General features: G+C 42.2%; 1 protein-coding gene across 1 annotated transcript in view; it reads right to left on the bottom strand.

The window, feature by feature from the left end:
- Window positions 1–3,430: 3,430 nt before the first annotated feature.
- Window positions 3,431–18,573, bottom strand: part of GRIA3 (glutamate ionotropic receptor AMPA type subunit 3) — a 289,448-nt gene continuing 274,305 nt past the window's right edge. The window contains exons 14-16 of the mRNA XM_079910123.1: window positions 12,113–12,227; window positions 9,291–9,538; window positions 3,431–3,651 (exon numbers count right to left, since the gene is read on the bottom strand). Of these exons, the coding sequence (XP_079766249.1) occupies window positions 9,293–9,538; window positions 12,113–12,227 (361 nt within the window). The 3' untranslated portion in view covers window positions 3,431–3,651; window positions 9,291–9,292. The remainder of the gene's footprint in view (window positions 3,652–9,290; window positions 9,539–12,112; window positions 12,228–18,573) is intronic.

Genomic DNA, 18,573 nt, shown 5'->3' with positions numbered 1-18,573 from the left:
CTAACTTGAGAAAGACTAAAAGCACCTCTTGCTTCTCCCTTCCTCCCAGGAGCAAAACACTCAACCCCCACCTAAACTCAAGTTGTGCTCCACTGTCCACTGCCACAGCACCTGAGATGAACTTCTTTGAGGAAAGGAACTGGAGTTCCTGTTAAAATAGAAATCTGTTATTTTGTAAGACTTGGAGACATTTGGAACTTGAACTGATTTCAGCAGCCACCAAGGGGACCACTGCTGTAATCTAGTCACTGAATCTGCTCCCTAGAGAGTCATTCTCTTCTGGGGGCTGCTACAGGTGTCCTAATCAAAGAAAAGGAAAGCACTTGAAGAGTTATAAAGTGTGAGTGTTTCACCAGATAAATGGCATTTCAGAGGACAGTGAAAATGATAGTAATATGCTGAAGCCTGCAGGCCAAACTGACTGCCTCGTGTTTATCAGCCTACACTTCCTAATCTTCTGAGAGTTTCCCTTTCCCGCTCCTATCTTTCTCTCGCCAAGGCCTTGTGTTCCTTGCTCCCTAACTCCCTAACCCCAGATATCTTTATTTCCCTAGCATCTCAGCTGCACTCTTCTTCCTTTCTGGCTTAGTTTCAAATTATCCCTTCTCTTTCTCCTATCATTACCCCCTGTTTTCTTTGGTGATCATCATCTAAAACTGCTCTGTATTTAAACACTTGCTTTATTTGTTGGATACAACTATATTGCATGTTCAGTACATATAATTTAGATTAGATCATTAGCCTTTTGTTTCTCTCTCAGAAGCATTCTAAGATCAAGTCTAATCCTAAATGCAGGATTTCTTTCTCCACTCTAGATCAGTGGACCTGGGTGGAGTAAAGATTTTCCAGTGGGACATTAGGTTATCATCAGTAATGAAGGCAGCAGCACAAAACGTAGCCAATTAACTAGGAGGACTAAGACACATACTTGTAATGACATGGGAAAGCAGTTGGAAGTGTTTTTTTTTTTTTTTTTTTTTTTGCGGTATGCGGGCCTCTCACTGTTGCGGCCTCTCCCGTTGCGGAGCACAGGCTCTGGACGCGCAGGCTCAGCGGCCATGGCTCACGGGCCCAGCCGCTCCGCAGCATGTGGGATCTTCTCGGACCGGGGCATGAACCCGCGTCCCCTGCATCGGCAGACGGACTCTCAACCACTGCTCCACCAGGGAAGCCCGGAAGTGTTTTTGAAGATCATCAATCCTGAGTTTGGGCACTTCCTCAGGAGGCCAGATCTGGCAATGGGAGGATGGGAGATCAGGGTTAGGGTCAAGGCAAGTGTCTGAGGAGAGGGTCCCAAGGGGTGGAGGAGATGATCACTGGTGGTGATCCTGCAGTTGGGGTGGGGAGAGGCATAATCCTTTGTGAAGATCACCTGTCACGTGACTGTACATCATTGGTAAGGCTTCTGGTGGGAAGTAAATTGGTGACTAATAACTTCTTGGCACCTGCACCCAAGTAAAGTTTAAACAGCCAAAGCCCAGAGACAGAATTCTTTCTTTACAATTTTATTTACAAAATGTATTAAAACTTTGTACAATACCTCATGGCAATGAGGCTCCGTAATTTACGCCCACACATGCAATTTACGCTTTTACGGCCATTAGTTTGCTTGGCAATGTTTCTGTTCACTGAAGTACAGCTTTAACAACAAAAAGAAAATAATTGGAAAAAAAAATCTTCAAGTGACTACCGCCAAACTCCCGTAGCTTGAAGTTAGTAGCAGAAATTTGAAGCAATCAATGTTTCTTTAAACATGCAAGTTTTTAAAAAATAACAAACCAATTTACCCGCCTCTTCATTCCCAGTGAAGTTTCCTCTCTGAAAAATTGATTTGAGTCAACTAACATCCACTTCTCTTTAAACAGTGCCTATGAGAAGTTTGTGTGTAGGTCGGTTAGCTTCCCGCGCCGGAACATCATAGCATTCAGAAGTTGAAAAATCAGTTTCGTGAAAACAAAACAAAAACACAACAGCTTTCCTTTTTTGTTCAATACCATTTAAAATTTGACAGGTGAGTCGTTTGCTTATGACACAATTTTTTGGAATGAAAGTTTATATTACACTTTTCCGGAAACTTTTCGTTGGAAATGAGACTTGTACCTTTCTTTTCTGAAGACGAGCAAATGTGCAGCAAGTCAACTAGAGCATCTAAGGGTCACACTTGGGAAATGAATTTGAGCTCCCAGTTTTTACTGTCTGGAAACTTCCCAGTGCACGTCACTGATGAGAGCAAACTACTGAACTACAGAAAGCATACGTCGTTCTATTGGAGGTAATTAGTGAGCGGAGACTATTTCCTCTGACTGTTCTGATGATGCCAATGGCAGGTACGCAGTTAGTTACTTGATAGCCCGTGGAGCAGTGGAGCGATCTTCGGAGTCAGTAGAGAGACTGCTCCAAGCATGGACCTGGGAATGAGGCTGAGGCCCTCGGTTTAGCAGTAGGTTTGGGAATGCATTTTAGTCTTTGCAAACTAGAAAAGGACACATGCAGTCTGACGGAGAGCCATGGGCAATCACAGGCAACAGCTGGTAAGACAGACCTAGCAAGAGTAAAAGTTAGATGAGAACTGTGGTCTGAACCCACTGGCCCGCCTTGCAATGCGGTCCTGTCCCCGTGGTGTACGCTTGAAAGGCATACTTAGCAGAGAAAGCAGAGCTAAACACAGTGTTGTTTCTGAGAAAGATATTCCAAACACATTTGGGAGTGTCGGCAGCATTTCCCTCACCTCAATGCTAAATACTCAGCTGTCGTGACTTAAAACGCACACTGAAGCAAGAAAAACAGATCTGTGAGCTGAAATTCCAGGCTTCTCAGAAAGCCCCGGGGTCCGTTTTTAGGAAAGCACCGAGAGGTATGCTTAATAGTGCCCGTCCCTTGCTACACACAAGTCAATTTCGAAAGCTATGTGAATCCCTTCACCGAGTGGGAAGTTAGCAAAGCATTTTCACAAAACCATTTCAAAACACAGAAGTCACTGTTCAGTCCCTTTTCCAAAGTGTTTCAATTTTCTTAAGTGTTGCATTTACATTCTAAAGATATACACATTTCAGCAAAGTTGAAAGGAAATAGGGTGCACAGAACATCACCACCAACAGGAAATACCAAAAACATCTGGTCAGCAGATCCTAGAAGAAATGCCAGTCTGTCCTCCCAGACAGGGAGTCAGATTTGTTTTTTTTAAATCAGGAGGAATTATTTAAATCAGGAATAATTATTTTAGCTAAGATGGGCCGATTTGCTGAATTGGAATTTTAAATTTGTCTGTGTGTGTGTGTGTTAAAGAACATGGTGTTTGTATACTGTGCAGTGGTATCAAAGAATGGCTTTTGTTGAATTGACTTTTTTTAAAATAAGATTAGTTTTCGCATACTGGAATCTTGCATGTCCATTTTTTTGTTGATTTTATTTTAATTTTTTCAAGCAAAGCAAAAAGATTTCAATGATGATTTGCATTGTCGCGAGTCTCAGAGTATTCCATAAGGCACTGAAGGAAAAAAAAAATCAGTTTTTCCTATTGAAAGGTCATTGCACCATCAGCAATATTCGTGTCATGCCCGACACCAAGGAGAGTGAAATCTGGCTCAGGATCCTTGAAGCAGCCACGTTTCCGGTGATTCCTCTTGTCACTTGCCTCCAGTGGGAAGGGATCTGCAAAGGCAAGGGGGAAATTTAAGTTTGAACGGGCTTTCTATTGGGAATGGAAGTTTACTATGGCTCAGTCTATCCTGGACAAAAACCACGGCTCTTTTCTCACACTGGCATCTCTGAGGCTGCACCCTGCTTGATTGGCTTTAGCCAACAGGTCTGTTTAAATTCTTTCACTTGAAGCAAATGCTTTGCAATAGGTTAAATTAGGTTCATTTTTTTACTATGCATTGTACCAAGGAATACACGGGCATTGCATGATGTCTAACTCAAAAAGCGTTCATCACTTAGGGTGTAGGTATACTAGAAAGCCTTCGTGGCATTTCAATATAGATACTCAGGACAACGACACTGTAGAGTATATTCTGATTGCAGAACCTGTGACAGGACTGTTTACCTAGGACAGAGTGGAAGCAGTGTTCTACGGCTCGCTCAATTGAAATCCATTTGACTGCTCATTGCCAGAAAGGTCACAGCTTGTTTCTCTTCATATCTACAACCTTAGTTATTAAAGTCAGAAAATAGCACATGGACTGTAAAGAGACAGCACATTCCAGGAAGAGGCCAGAACAGTGATACCCACGAAGGGGATTGGCTTCCATGGGGGTGTTTGCCTTGATATTATGGGCCTGATTGAGATGTTGATGCTGCCCTCCTTTTGGAGGCATTAACTAGTGCAGGGAGTTCATTTGCCCCCAACTCTGAAAACTTAAGACCACTTTCATGCCTCCTTTTCAAGCTCACATCCATCCTCTCCATCCTTTCCCTCTACACTAATGGGACCCTTCTTTTTCTCATGAGCTAATGCTGAATTTTATCCCAAAGGAATGACATGATCATTATCTACCACTGGCCCTGGAATAAAAGTATCTGTAAGAAGAATGTCAAAGATGCATCTGAAGGCCAGAAGCCCCAAAGAAGCAGAATAAGACTAACATAGAAGTGGGTAAACCTCTTCCTTGGAATCACTATGGTCCAGAGTCATATCTATCTCAGAAGTTTGGGGAAAGCTTATGTCTATGACAGGAAGATCAACCCTCTTCTCTCTCTATTGGCCATGGGATGTCATTTCCCACCTGCATAACTTTGGGAAAGCCACCTAATCTCTCAATGCCTCTGTTTCCTGTTTTTAAATGGGGGTAGATGAGATATTACCACTGAAGGAAAGGTCCTCTGGGAACAAAGAACATCACCCCTTCAGTTATCTAGAATGTTTTCCACTTAACGTAAGATGAACTCTTTAAAGCAGGAACGCTTCCCCAGCAAGAATGTCTATGGCTGCAGAAGGAAAATTGATTCTTTCGAAATGGGCGGCATGAACAAAGTTAATATTTTCTAGGAAGACTAAACAGAACTGTATTAGAGGAAAAATGGAAATCTTTTTCCTTAACCTCAGGCATTTTGAGGTCTTGAAAATAAGAAGGATTTCAAAAATATTGAAGAAACCAAAGAAGCCAGAAGTAGTTGTGAACAGCAATGAGGAAATGGGAAAGAATTTCTTAAAACAGTGAGCAGAGTGAGCCCTAGGGTGCAGTGAATCTGGAACGCCTGATGGTTGGTCACCTGCCCAGGCATCCTGGGGGCCCCTCTTCCAGTGGGTGGCCAGTAACCCAAACAGGCAGCAGGTCATCAAGAGGCCGTCTGCTCCCCAGTGGGTGCTGGATCTGAGGCGTGTGTTCCCACAATGAGTCCAATAACCCGGACTCTACTCTCAGCCATGGCAAATGAGAGATGACCCCCTTCTCTTTCAAGGATGTCTTTTTGTTAACTAGATTCCACCTAGATCATATTTTTGCAGCTGATTTGCACTTGAGTCATTCTTCCTGAAGAATTACTGGTACCATAAACTGCTAAGGCTGGCTCTGATAATAACAATAAAAGTAAAATCTCAGGGTGCTTCTCCATCTCTGCGCCCCTGAATGGACCCTGACAGATCTAGGCCAGCTCAGGGAACCGGAAGCCTGATAACTAGGTAACAAGTCAGAAGGCACTAGGAGATATTCCAGAACTTCTTGGGAAATAAAAGATGAGTGAGCAAAGACCAACATTCCCCTAACGTTACATCACCACACTGGCTGAGGACAGCAGAGCGGTTTCTATTTCCTGCTCAGCCTGCTTTGTGCCTCGACTGACACATGTCAGGTTTTTTCTGGCAGCCTCTGAGGCTTTTCCTCCTTGTCTTTCCCTCCATGACCTACACATTTACACATATATCCATCCCTCCTCAGGGCACCATTGATGATCTCTTGGCATCACTTATTAAACAGACATTTGCTCTTTAGGTGTCCCTGCTCAGAAAGGAGAAGTGAAGCCATGTAGAGCAGAGTATATCCCACATTCTCTCAGATCAATCGTACTACACCATGGATTCCTATATTTTTCAGGCCCAGAACAATACCCATAGTACAAATCCTTATCTCAACCCTTCTAGGATCACCATATGGGGGAATCAACTTGGTCATTAATTCACGAGCCCATTCTTTTTTCTTCTCCACTATGGGAAAACTCAGCACCCTCACGCCACTCTGTCCACATTTCTTTCATAAGATAGAATCCAACGTGGCTCCAAACTACCTATTTTAGGTATTTCCTGAAATCAACTTGAAAAATAAATTGGACAGTTCTTTTGAAATATATCAACATTTTTAGGTTTTTTTTTTTAATAAGCAGTTTCTACTTTCACAGGGGGAAAAAATGGTCTTCTTATCCTAAAACTGTCTTCATATGTAACACTGGCCATCACTAAGATGACACTGAACTTTGCAATGGCTTGTTTGCGGAGGCTTTCCCCAGGTTTTCATCCTAGGGATGATTGCCAAGGTGCTAGCTAACTGGGCTGTAACCACGTTGGCATCGATGTCTATTTGAGTGTGATTTTTGCCTCAGTTAGCCCGAATTTTGCTTCACAAAATGGGTCAGCCAAGATGACGAAAGGAAAGCCAGAGTACCAGAAGTTGTGGCAAGTTAATTTCTTATGCTCTTCCCCCAGGTTTAATGTTCTGGGCCTCCACTTCAGGACTGTAGCATTCTGCCCAAATTGCTGATCCCAGTTTGGTCTCCCTCTCTCCCTCTCTCCCCTCCTCTGTGTCTGTCTGCCTTTTTGTCACTCTCCTTCCCTTTCTCCCTCCCCCTTCCTTCAATTCCTTAAGTTACATCCTCTGAGACAGCTTTCTCTAGAATCTTACTACTCCCTAGACCAGCAGCATCAACACGACCTGTGAGCTTGTGAGAACTGTAGAACCTCAGGCCCCATCCCAGAGCAGCTGCCTCAGGACCTGCATTTTTATAAGATCCCCAGGTGGTTCATATGCATATTGCCAGTTGGGAAGCACTGCTCTGGGCCTTTAATGAGAGACTGAGGCTATAGGAGTTGGGGAGCAGGGACATAGATTCTCAGATGGAATGGCTGATAATAAAGAGGGTCTGGAGGCTGTGTGACCCTAAGCCCTGTTACAGAAAGCTTCCTTTTGGGGAACGTAGGAGCGATTGAATATACACCCTCATGTCAAGTGCATAAGAAGGAGGGCAAATGGAGGCTTGGTGAAGTCTCTCAAGACATTTTTGTAAAGTGAGACATAGACTTAGGATCTGCTCTCCATTTGACAGGATCCCACTGGGGTTTCAAGGTTTCTGGAGAGCACCGGGCCACGCGTAGAGAGCGGTGGCGTGGTTTAGTGAAGAATACAGCTACAGGAGGAAGAAGAGCTGGGTTCTAGTCCCAGAACTGCCACTGCCTAGCTGTGTTGCCTTTAGCAAGTCATTTGATGTGGCTGGTACCTCGTTACCTGAAAGGGGAAATATTTTCTGCCCCATTACCTCAACTGAGGCAATAGATGTGAGAGCACTTGGAAAACTGATATGCAGATTTCAGGTGTATTATTTCTTTGGATGCCAATATCTCAGAATTTGGGATAAGTAAGCTAGGCTGAAATCACCCATGTACTCTCTTATGAGAAAGCAATAACATGCCCCCAATTGTAATGGGCCTATATAACCTACTCAAGAGTAAAATATTTTAAGCACGCTGGAACATGAAATGCTTGCATGCAAACAGTGCTAATTGCAGATGAATCCACATATTGTCCATTCAACAATGCAATGGGAACACTTTGTTAGTGGGTTAGTCGGTGGCAAAAGGCTGCAGCCTGCAGCAGGAAAGAACAACCAGCAACTTCATCAAACAAGATAATGCCTTCCATGGTGAGGACAAATGATTTATGTGGATGAAATATCATTTAAAAATTGGCTGAATTTAGATCCGCACCATGAAATATAAGGTCAAAACACAGATGCATTTGTAGAAATTCAAACACATGGACATTGACTCAAGAGGTCAAAAATCTACCTAGAATAAGGGCTACGAAGTTTCTAATTGTTCTGTTCCACTTCGGATAGGTGTGTTACTGATGACAGATGCACGTGAAGGTAACAAAACTATTTTCTCTTAAACACTTCCAGAATGGAGATGTTATCCTAACTCAAGCTTGCCTTTGAACATGTCTGAGTTATTGGTGAGTTTTAGCTATAGCTGCCAGAATCAAGGTGGCATCAGTCAGGTTCATTTAAGTATGAATTTGGGAACAGCCAGCAGCAGGGAACCTAGACTGTCCTTTGGGAGACACTTACCTCAATGAACATCAGTTCCAAGAAAGGGACAACAAAGGAACTCAAAGATTAAAGAAATTGTCTCAGGCTTATACTTAAGAGATCCACCACACCCCTATAGAAGCACTACCTTTCTCAAGGTAGCAGCTCCCCATTTCCATTCCTCATTTTAACATCAGTTCCAGAGAGCTGCTTTCTCTAGAGCTTCACTGTCCAATATGGTAGTCACCAGCCACATGTGACTATGGAACACTTGATATGTGGCTAGTGTGAATTGACATGTGCCATAAGTATAGAAGACACCCCTGATTTCTAAGACTTAGTATGAAGAAAAGAATGTAAGGGCTTCCCTGGTGGCGCAGTGGTTGAGAGTCCGCCTGCCGATGCAGGGGACACGGGTTCGTGCCCTGGTCCGGGAAGATCCCACATGCCGCGGAGCGGCTGGGCCCGTGAGCCATGGCCGCTGAGCCTGCGCGTCCGGTGCCTGTGCTCCGCAACGGGAGAGGCCACAACAGTGAGAGGCCCGTGTACCACAAAAAAAAAAAAAAAAAAAAAAAAAAAAAAAAAATATATATATATATATATATATATATATATATATATAAAAGAATGTAAAACACTTCATTCACTTTTTACATTGATAACAAGTTGAAATGATAATACTTCGAATATACTGGGATAAATGAAATATATCATTAAATTAATTTTGCTTGTGTTACTTTAGAAAATGGCTAGAAGAGCACTTAAAATTACACATGTGGTTCACATGTGGCTTGCAAATGTTCCCACTGAACAGTGCTGCTCTAGAGAATTTCTTTTTCCTTTTGGGTCGCAGACCACAATTTAATTACAACTATGCTATTAGGAAAGCACCACTGTCTGACAAGAAAGCACAACCATTATTTTCAAAGAATCAAATGGTTGCAAAGAATAGACAATTCCTGAAACAACAAACCAAACTGAAAGACAACAAGAAAAGAAAAAGAGATTGACATACAGTAACATAAACTGATTAGTTTACTAGACCTTAACCGTACCCCTAGATCTTAACACTCTCTGTTCCATACACGTTGTAGCCTTCTCTGTATGTAGCGTAATTTTGAGTGTTGGTGGCAGGAGCAGGCTTAAAGTTTTGGGTGTTCTTTGTGAGTTTCATGCGTTTGGACTCTGCCCGTGATTTGTAACAGAATTCTATCAAAGCCACCATCATGGCCAGCCCCAGACCTCCGACAAGTATATAGAAAACGCCTGCCACATTGCTCAGGCTCAGAGCGCTGGTCTTGTCCTAAGAGAAATGAACAAGGTGATTAGTTCTTGGGGAAAACAAAGACAATGGGACATTATAATGCATTGCAACAGTATATGATAGTTCTAAGTTGTAAAATAGCTAAACATTGATGTAAATGCTATGACTCAACTCTGGCAACTGGCTGATGTTTCACAATGGCCAGCAAGATGGTAGATGGTGCTTCTGTTGACAGTTGTGGTCCTCCCCTAAATGTTCTTTTAGTTTGACTCCTTAAATCCATTAGTACCTCAAGATGGTGTCAACAACTAAATAAACAGCACTCGGCCATGGGAGCAAAAGTGGAAACACAAGCACAACTTAGTCCTCTGCCGGCTTCGATAAACACCATTTGCCAGAGTTGAGCTGTGACATCATCTCTGTCGATGTAACACTCTTTTCATTTGGGAACTTGAAGCACTCTTTCCCCTCTCTGCCCCGCAACACCTCTTTCTCCCTTGTCAACAACTGGTCTTTAAGATGACAGGTGAGAACGTTAGAGGTTCCTGATATTCATATCTGGGGAGTTACCTCACAAGGGTTTGTTTTAAAAGGATTAACTCTCCCCTTTCACCCAGTGGCTGAGAAATTGCTCCTTTGAGGACTGGTTGCTAAGGCCTCATCCTCAGCGCAGCAAGTCTTTGTGCTGCGGGAACAAGGGCACAGCACAAAGAATTGGCTCTGTTCCCTCTTCCTGAGAGTTTAAGGACCCGCTGGGTCCTGAATTGGCTCCATACAAATCAGAAAACTTTTCCAGGAGGCTGATGATTAAAAAAAAAATCCGGCTCATTTTTAGCTTTTACTCCAGGGAATGTAGAGAATAATTAGGAAAAAAACCCAAAACAAAACACCCCTATACTCATCTGCTCTCTATTTAAAATGGGGGGAACATCGAGGAAGCCGGTCAGTGACTTTCAGGTCAAACTGCAAATCTGACTAAGCTATCTGCCTGTATGAAAAAGCAGAAACTGAACTGCTGAACAACGGAAAGAAAAAAGTTGGTGCCTTGAGCCCTACCTTGAGGTAGGACACAGCAAGGGCCAGGAGCCTTTCTTTGAAAAAAATAAAATAAAGTAGCATTTTGTAGTCTTTTTAGAGGGAATGTAACCATTTTGCTGCTGAATACAACGGAATGGAATACCCAAATTGTCAAGCCAGTGAATTGAGTATCTTATTCAAATGATAGCACAGTGACCAGATGATGGCCATGGCTGACACTCAACACTGTGGCTCAGCCAGTCCTGGTATCACGTAAAGAATTAAATGCAAAAACAATATGGCCATGTCCTGATTCTGTTTTCATAGGAGCCAGTCCTGCACTTGTTTACCTTAATAAAAAGGCCAATTGGAATTAAGTCGCATGATCGGGAAGAGGGGTAGGGACATGCCTCATGTCTACAACAGCCTTGCAAATAGTCACTCTTCTAGGATGAGTGACAGTTAGCTAGACAAGTGGTAAGAATTTCTATAACTTAGGAAACAATGGATCATCTCCTTAAGGAGGCAGGTGAAGCTGTCTGCAAGGATGTTCCACAGTCCATTAGGAAAAGGACCAATTTCTGGTAACCTGCCCTCTCCCATTAGATTTTTATATGTATGTGGTTTTTGATGGGGGAAAAAGTGTCCTTTACATCACCCATGTAAGCCGTAGCAACAAAGTTTCAAGTTCCATGTATTTAAGTTTCAAAGAATTCCCTGCTGTGGGATGTAGAAAACCAGTAGCAAAATGGTTCACTGCACAAGGAAAATGAGTGACATTTCATGAAATGAATTAACTGATACCACAATATTAGTTCAAAAAAAGGAAAGGCAAAAATTGAAACTAAAAAGGAACTTTCTTAGGGGAGCAAAGTGGGGCAGGAAGGAGGCGGGGAAGAGTGTTTCATGCTTATCAATGTGATGTTATCCTGAGAAGGTATACCCTTAAGGAGCATGCGACTGAATTTTAAAAGTATTACGTACAGAGATTCAAATGACACCTTTGGAAGAGAGAAGTGTGACAGACTTAATGAGATTCGAGATCCAAATAGATGCTGAACTCAATACGACAGCAGCTGAGAGGAGGCTGGCTAATCATTCTGCTTACAGAGACCAGTCTTTGTTATTGATTTCTTTGACTGTTTTCAGGTGGGATCGACATAATATATTCATAACCAAAGGCATTTACAACTACAAAGTCTCTGACACTGTAAGAGGTTAAGAAAAAGTACTGTCACAACTGGATCATTTTTTGTTTTTTGGGTTGTCGTTGTTCTGTTTTCTCTTTGAACTTTCGAAATGTGAAATACAGTAAAACCCCCTTATAACACAGCTCGTGATTTTACTGCTTTGGGAACATGGTGGGTCAGATTGAGTTCCCTAATCGTAAGGATAGCTCGCCGGAGTCGATGACTGATGTCACGTGGCAGGCCTCTGAGACTGGTGTTTGCCTCATTCCCTCAGCGCTGGTGTTATAAAGGGGTCCCACTGTGTCAGGGAGTGTCTGTTGGGAAGGAAAGCCGTTTTAGGGTAGAAAATAAACAGTGGTTCAAAATGTGATTGCTAATCAGTACAAAAAGACCTTCAGCGACTGACCTTACTCCCGGAGTCCTTCGCTCCGCATTCCCCCTTATCGTACCACCATTTGTTTTTCAGCTTGTCTAAGATGCCTTGTTCACTGAGTTTCAATACTGCAAGGTTTACAGGCGTTCTTCACGTGGGAAATAACATAAATAACATTATATTATGTTATTTTATGTTATTCAAGCTTCAAACTACTTTAAAACTATAGAAAGCGATAAAGCAGGGGGCCCTGGCCACAGAGTAATTTTAGACACTGCAGGCAACCTGAGCATTACCTTATAAAAATTAACACTACAGCAACGCTATATTTACCAGGGCCTGCCCATATCGCTTTGAGTAATCGGCACACACTGTTAAATAATGAGGATAGAAAAAAGGCACTCCTCAGATAGGCTGTGTGGGGTGAGGAGGGTCTCCCCTCAAGTGACAATTGTCGGCGGCAGCTTGCAGTAGCTTTGTGACGGAGGTGTGTTAGGTTTGATCTAACTGGGTGTCTTGTTGTACTTCCAGACAGAAAGCAAGTTTTATGGAGGAGTGGGGAAGGGAAGGGGACCAGAAGGGGAGGCGTTTCCACATGTGGAGACAAAAGGATGAATCCGAACAGAATAGAAGATAGATTCTACGTGAATAACATGCCTTCTGATGAGTTGTCCTTTATTATACATATCTGTTGCCCAGCTGAAAATGAGCTCAGAAAGAACTGTACTACATACATGTCTTCACAAACTGCATTCTTATGCACATACTTGTCTTAGTATTAAAGGTATGACGTGGACCTCTGAGTTTTGGATAAGAGTACTTTCAACAATGGGAGAACTGGTCTATGGATTGTTTTTGAGTTACTGATCAGCTCTCTCTCTGATATGGTCATAAGTCTGTGAGCGACTCAGATCACCAAAAGGTGAACTAGATTGTTTAAAAATGGATTATTAATATGGCATGGCCTGAAATGGCAAGCTGACTGCCCCTATGGGTAGCGCTGTGGAGGAAGTTTAGATAAGCTGTTCTAGTGAGATAAGACTTCCTCAACTAAGAGGCTAATAAGTCCCCAGGAGGCCAGCCCACTGCTCCCTCGTCCTCCACCGCTTAAAGTGTGAGGACTTCTTTGAGAGCCACTGGGCAAACGCAGGATACTCTCCTGGTTCTAGGATAACGATCTTCTCGCTTAGAAATTTCTTCAGCTGTAAAATGGGAATAATGACCTTTACTCTGTCTCCTTTCTAGAGCTAATGAATCTTAAATAAAGTATCTCTAATAACTTTAGATTAAAAATGCATTATTTACAGAGGGTGGCATATTTCTATTATGAGGCAATAAACTGCTGTGTGTTCAGATTCACGTGAACAATATTGCCAATACTAGTGCACGTTTTTCTGAATGCCACCAGTTTACCAGGAGGAAAACAGATATATTTATGTAACTATGAACATTCCATAGAATTTCTGAGCTTATTTTGGGTAACTTGGACCCACTAACATATCCAGTCATTGACAAGACTTCTGTTGTCACAGAGATCTGGCCTCTATCAGACCAAGTCCCCAAAGCCTATTTCCTTTCTTCTCCCCTTTGCTGTTGAGAGCAGAAGGACCATCTCATCTTGAGAATTCTGAGAAACATATCATCATTTTAAAATAATAGGCAATTTCAGAGTACTTGGGATTTGAAAGGCTGTAAACCTTTAGTGTCGCAGAGGTGACACTTTCTTGGGGAGTGCAGAGCTTGGCAGCCAGAATGTCTGCATTTTGTTTCTCACCAGGAAACTGAGGTCCTTTTATACTTTAAACAATTCCTTCAATCAATGCTCAGAAGCTGAGGCTTCTCAAATGCTAGCCAGACTTGCTTGGAATGCAAAGCAACAAAAGATACTCAAATAAAAATTGGAGCCTCTTTAGGATATTACTGGCAGTGAAAGTTAAGTCTTAGACTTTTAAGGGACAGACAGGCCATCTATGGCCCTGAGATCAGTGTTGGAACTGCCTTCTCCCCTAATCCCCACTGTCTGGCCTCCTCCTCTCTCCTTTCCCCCTATTATTTTTTACTTTATCACCCCCACCTTTCTTCCAGTGCTGTGCCTTAAGCTAGGCACTGGGACCCAGGCTAAGGATTAGGACAGTCGGCTTAAGTTGCAGGGGAGATGCTTTCCAATGGCATATGGGTGACTGACTCCATCAGGACCTCAGGAAAAATTACAAAGCATTTTTTTCTTCCTTTCTGTGATTCCTTTTTTCTTATTGTAAAGGGCCCAGTGTCTTCACGCTGCTCTCTAAGCCCTTACCAGGCCCCGACCTCCCTCAAGCTACTATACTCTTCAAATTACTTCATTCAATTTCTTTAGTACAGCTGCTCTTACTAGATCTCAGGAACAGAGCAGTCTGATTAAAGGCCCTCACACTAAGGTCCAAATAGAGACCTTTCCCTAGAGATCCTGGGTTTTAAAAAATTTGTCAACCCTTAAGTGAACTAGGTTGATAAAAGTGTGACATGTTCGTTTAGAACAATGGTTCTCAAAGTGTGGTCCAAGGACCCCTGGAGGATCCCTGAAAACTTTTCATCATAGGGTCTGTGAGGTCAAAACTATTTTTGTAATAATACTAAGGCATTCTTTGTCTTTCTTACTCTTATTCCCTCATGATGTACAGTGGAGTTTCCTGGAGGCTACATGACATGTAATATCACAACACATTGAATGAAGAAGCAGAAATGAGAATCCTATTCTCTTATATTAAGCCAGACATTAAAGCTATTTGCAAAAATAGGACAATGCCGCTCCCCACTAATTTTTTTAAAAAGTTATTTTTCATAAAAAGTATGTTATTTATGTTAATATACATTGGGTTTATTATTTTTAAGGGAGTTAATACATTATTTTAAAATTCTTCAGTTTTAATTTCTGATATGTTAAGTGTTAATAGACTTAATACATATGAACAAAATCTTTTGGGGGTTCCCTATAACTTTTAAGTGTGTAAAGGGGTCCTGGGATAAAAAGGGTTGAGATGCACTGGTTTTAGAGGAGGGTAGATTTTTCCCCTGCTGGGGCCTAGTCTGGGCTGCCACCCTCCACTCCTGCCAAAACCCAGGCTGAGCATTTAAGCATCCAGGTCAGCAACTTAGCATCCTACTTTTCTGACAAATGGCCTACCCCTGCCTTAGGCCATCAGGTGGCTCCCACAGAATGGTTGGTAGCTGCTCTCTACGCCCATGGCATCCACGGTTACAGTAGAGGTTACCTTAGAGCAATGGTTCTCAATCGGGGGTCATTTTGTCCTCCAGGGGACACTGGACAATGTCTAGAGTCATTTTTCACTGTCACAACTGGGAGGGTGGGGAATGCTACAGGCATCTAGTGGGTAGAGGCCAGGGATGCTGTTAAACACCCTACTTGGCACAGGGAGGCCCTCCACAACAAAGCCCCAGATGTCAACAGTACCGAGGCGGAGAAACCCTGCCTTAGAGCGTCCAGACCTCATCTGTTGCCCCAGGGCTTTAGAGAAATCTGACAAATGATATACCCTTAGAAGTTTAGTCTTTGATCGGAAAAAAAAAATCACAGGGCTTAAGGAACCTGGCAGGGAACCAATGTGCACTTGGGAACTTCTAAATAAAAATGAAGGAGAAAAACAAACATTTTAAGAAGTAGCACAGGCAAGGAGCATAAAAGCTGTAATCAGAAATCACAGATAATACCACTTAACAAGGTTAGGATAGCTGCCAGGAAAAGAAAGTACTTTAAAGGCCAAATCTCCTAGAATTGTATGTTGCTGTGGGGTGGAATAAATTCCCAAGATGGCAGAGAAAAACTGCTTGTAACCACGTAATTTTCTCTCTTACTGTACCTTACTGGATGTATTGCCAAACTCAATTCAAATCAACCAAATGTATTGACACCCTCCTCCCAACACACACACACACACACACACACACACACACACACAATTTGGTATTTTAAAGGAAGTGGAATTAGGTGGACATCTGGTCATTTTAAATGTCACTTTCCTCATGATGCCATTTTTGTTCCTCACCCAATATTTTCTCTCCCTCCTCCTTCCTCTTCTACCTAGCCTTATTATTTGGGCCCAGGTCTTGTGTCTCCCTCTAGGCTGTGTTTCTCAAAGGGAGGCACCATGACTTATGTATTTGTATTCCCCACTTAGAATAGTTCTCTCAATAAATACTTGATTAGAAAACTCTCTTTTAGCTTTTGTTTTTCAGCCTAGTACTTCACACATAATAAAATTATTATTATTATCGGTCAAGTTCAATAATCACTTTAAGAAGGTAGATTTATGGTCTCTATAAGTAAAGAAATCGAGGCACAGATAGGTTAAGTAATCTGCTCAAAACTGCACAGCAAATTATGGGGCAGGCCAGAAGGCAAATTAACACGCATCCAACTCTGTACTGTACATTCTCCAATGGAACACACAGAAAAGGGGTAGCAGTCCTCATTGTTTTCATTCTTAGGGCTTGGATGTTCATAATGAATTTTTTCTTTAGGGATCACCATACTCCAACTATCAGCCTAGCAAGGGTATATCTAGCAGCTGGGGCCTTTCACTGCGACACAGCAATACGTCTCCAGGGGAATGTTTCAGAGCAATTACTGTAGGCCCTTAACTGGTACCTGAGAGAATTATAAGTCAGAAATATTTACTGTACTCACTTCAGTAGATAAAAGAAAGAATTAAACAAAGTAGGTCAGATTCCTATCATGGAAATGAGGCAGGCATTCTCCCCTCTGAAGGGCTTGCTATGGACGTTTTGCTGAGTAGAGCACTCGTAAGACAAAAACACAGGTTGGCAAGCATAGGGAGAGAACAGGAGGGCTTTGTGATGTAATTTCAAGGGGTCTGGGAACATCCCCCTGTCCACAAGTATTTTCTTCACTGGTACCTTTATTTCCATCATGAGAATTTCACACCTTTAAGTTTGAGCAGCATTCCTTGTTAAAATACAAAGCTTCCTGAGAAATGGGAAAGGAAGCAAAGAGTAACTATTTCTAAACTCCAACTCTTTGTTCCATTTCGTTTAAAAAATGTTCGGGGGGGAAAGGGTGTAAACTTCTCCTATGTAAAGGGTGTAAATTGCACCCATGTCATAAAACTGTATATGGGTTGTTGATCAGATGGAGAGGATGAGAGTGAATGTGAACTAGATAGTCAGTTAACAGCATGTGAAGGTAGCACAGACCTGTGGCAGGATGACTATTCCTGAATGCTGCCAACAGTCACAGAGTGGCATCTATTTTTTTTTTAATTGGGATAGTAATGTAATTCATAATGCCTTGAAAATGAGTTCTGTTTTTGAAGAAAACATAACTAACTGATACAAATTTCTGCTTATCTCTGCCATCCACACCTGGTAACAACTCAGCGACAAAGCACTGTGCTCATTAATCCAGGGCATCCAGCCCCGGGTGGCGATTGTCTAGGTTCCCAGCTTGTTCCTGGGAGCTATGAACCGGCCATTGCAAAGTTCAGTGTCATCTTAGTGATGGCCAGTGTTACATATGAAGACAGTTTTAGGATTAGAAGACCATTTTTTTTCCCCTGTGAAAGTAGAAACTGCTTATTAAAAAAAAAAAAACCTAAAACTAAAAATGTTGATATATTTCAAAAGAACTGTCCAATTTATTTTTCAAGTTGATTTCAGGAAATACCTAAAATAGGTAGTTTGGAGCCACGTTGGATTCTTTCTTATGAAAGAGAGAAATGTGGACAGAGTGGCGTGAGGGTGCTGAGTTTTCCCATAGTGGAAAAGAAAAAAAAAATGGGCTCGTGAATTAATGACCAAGTTGATTCCCCCATATGGTGATCCTAGAAGGGTTGAGATAAGGATTTGTACTATGGGTATTGTTCTGGGCCTGAAAAATATAGGAATCCATGGTGTAGTACGATTGATCTGAGAGAATATGGGATATACTCTGCTCTACATGGCTTCACTTCTCCTTTCTGAGCAGGGACACCTAAAGAGCAAATGTCTGTTTAATAAATGATGCCAAGAGATCATCAATGGTGCCCTGAGGAGGGATGGATATATGTGTAAATATGTAGGTCATGGAGGGAAAGACAAGGAGATCACAGAGAAGTAAAAGAAATATGCGAGCAAGGATGGTGTATTTGCATAGTTAATTAGAAACTTGCTCTAAGAACACAATGTCTGAATGATGATAACAGAAACTTATCACAAGCTAAGCTGGAAGCCCATCCCTCATGCTATGCTTCATCCGAAGCTCACTCTAAGTTACTGCATTTGTTTCTTGGTACCTAGTGATTTCTTGGAACAACTTCTAAAAATTATCTTCGGCCCAGTGGAGGGAGAAAAGCCATCTTTCACTGGCTTTTCTACTGAATATATTTCAGGTTTTCATGGTGACAAGTCACCTTTCCGAATTGCTCACTTGCTTCCCTAGCCTTTTCAGGCAGGAAGGCAGTTACAGACATCTCTGCCCAGGCAGGGCTTGATTTATGAAG

The sequence above is a fragment of the Stenella coeruleoalba genome (genome assembly GCF_951394435.1).
Source record: "Stenella coeruleoalba genome assembly, chromosome: X".
In the NCBI taxonomy this organism is placed as follows: domain Eukaryota; kingdom Metazoa; phylum Chordata; class Mammalia; order Artiodactyla; family Delphinidae; genus Stenella; species Stenella coeruleoalba.
The sequence above is the reverse complement of the archived record's forward strand: the minus strand, read 5'-3'. Positions and strand labels throughout refer to the sequence as shown.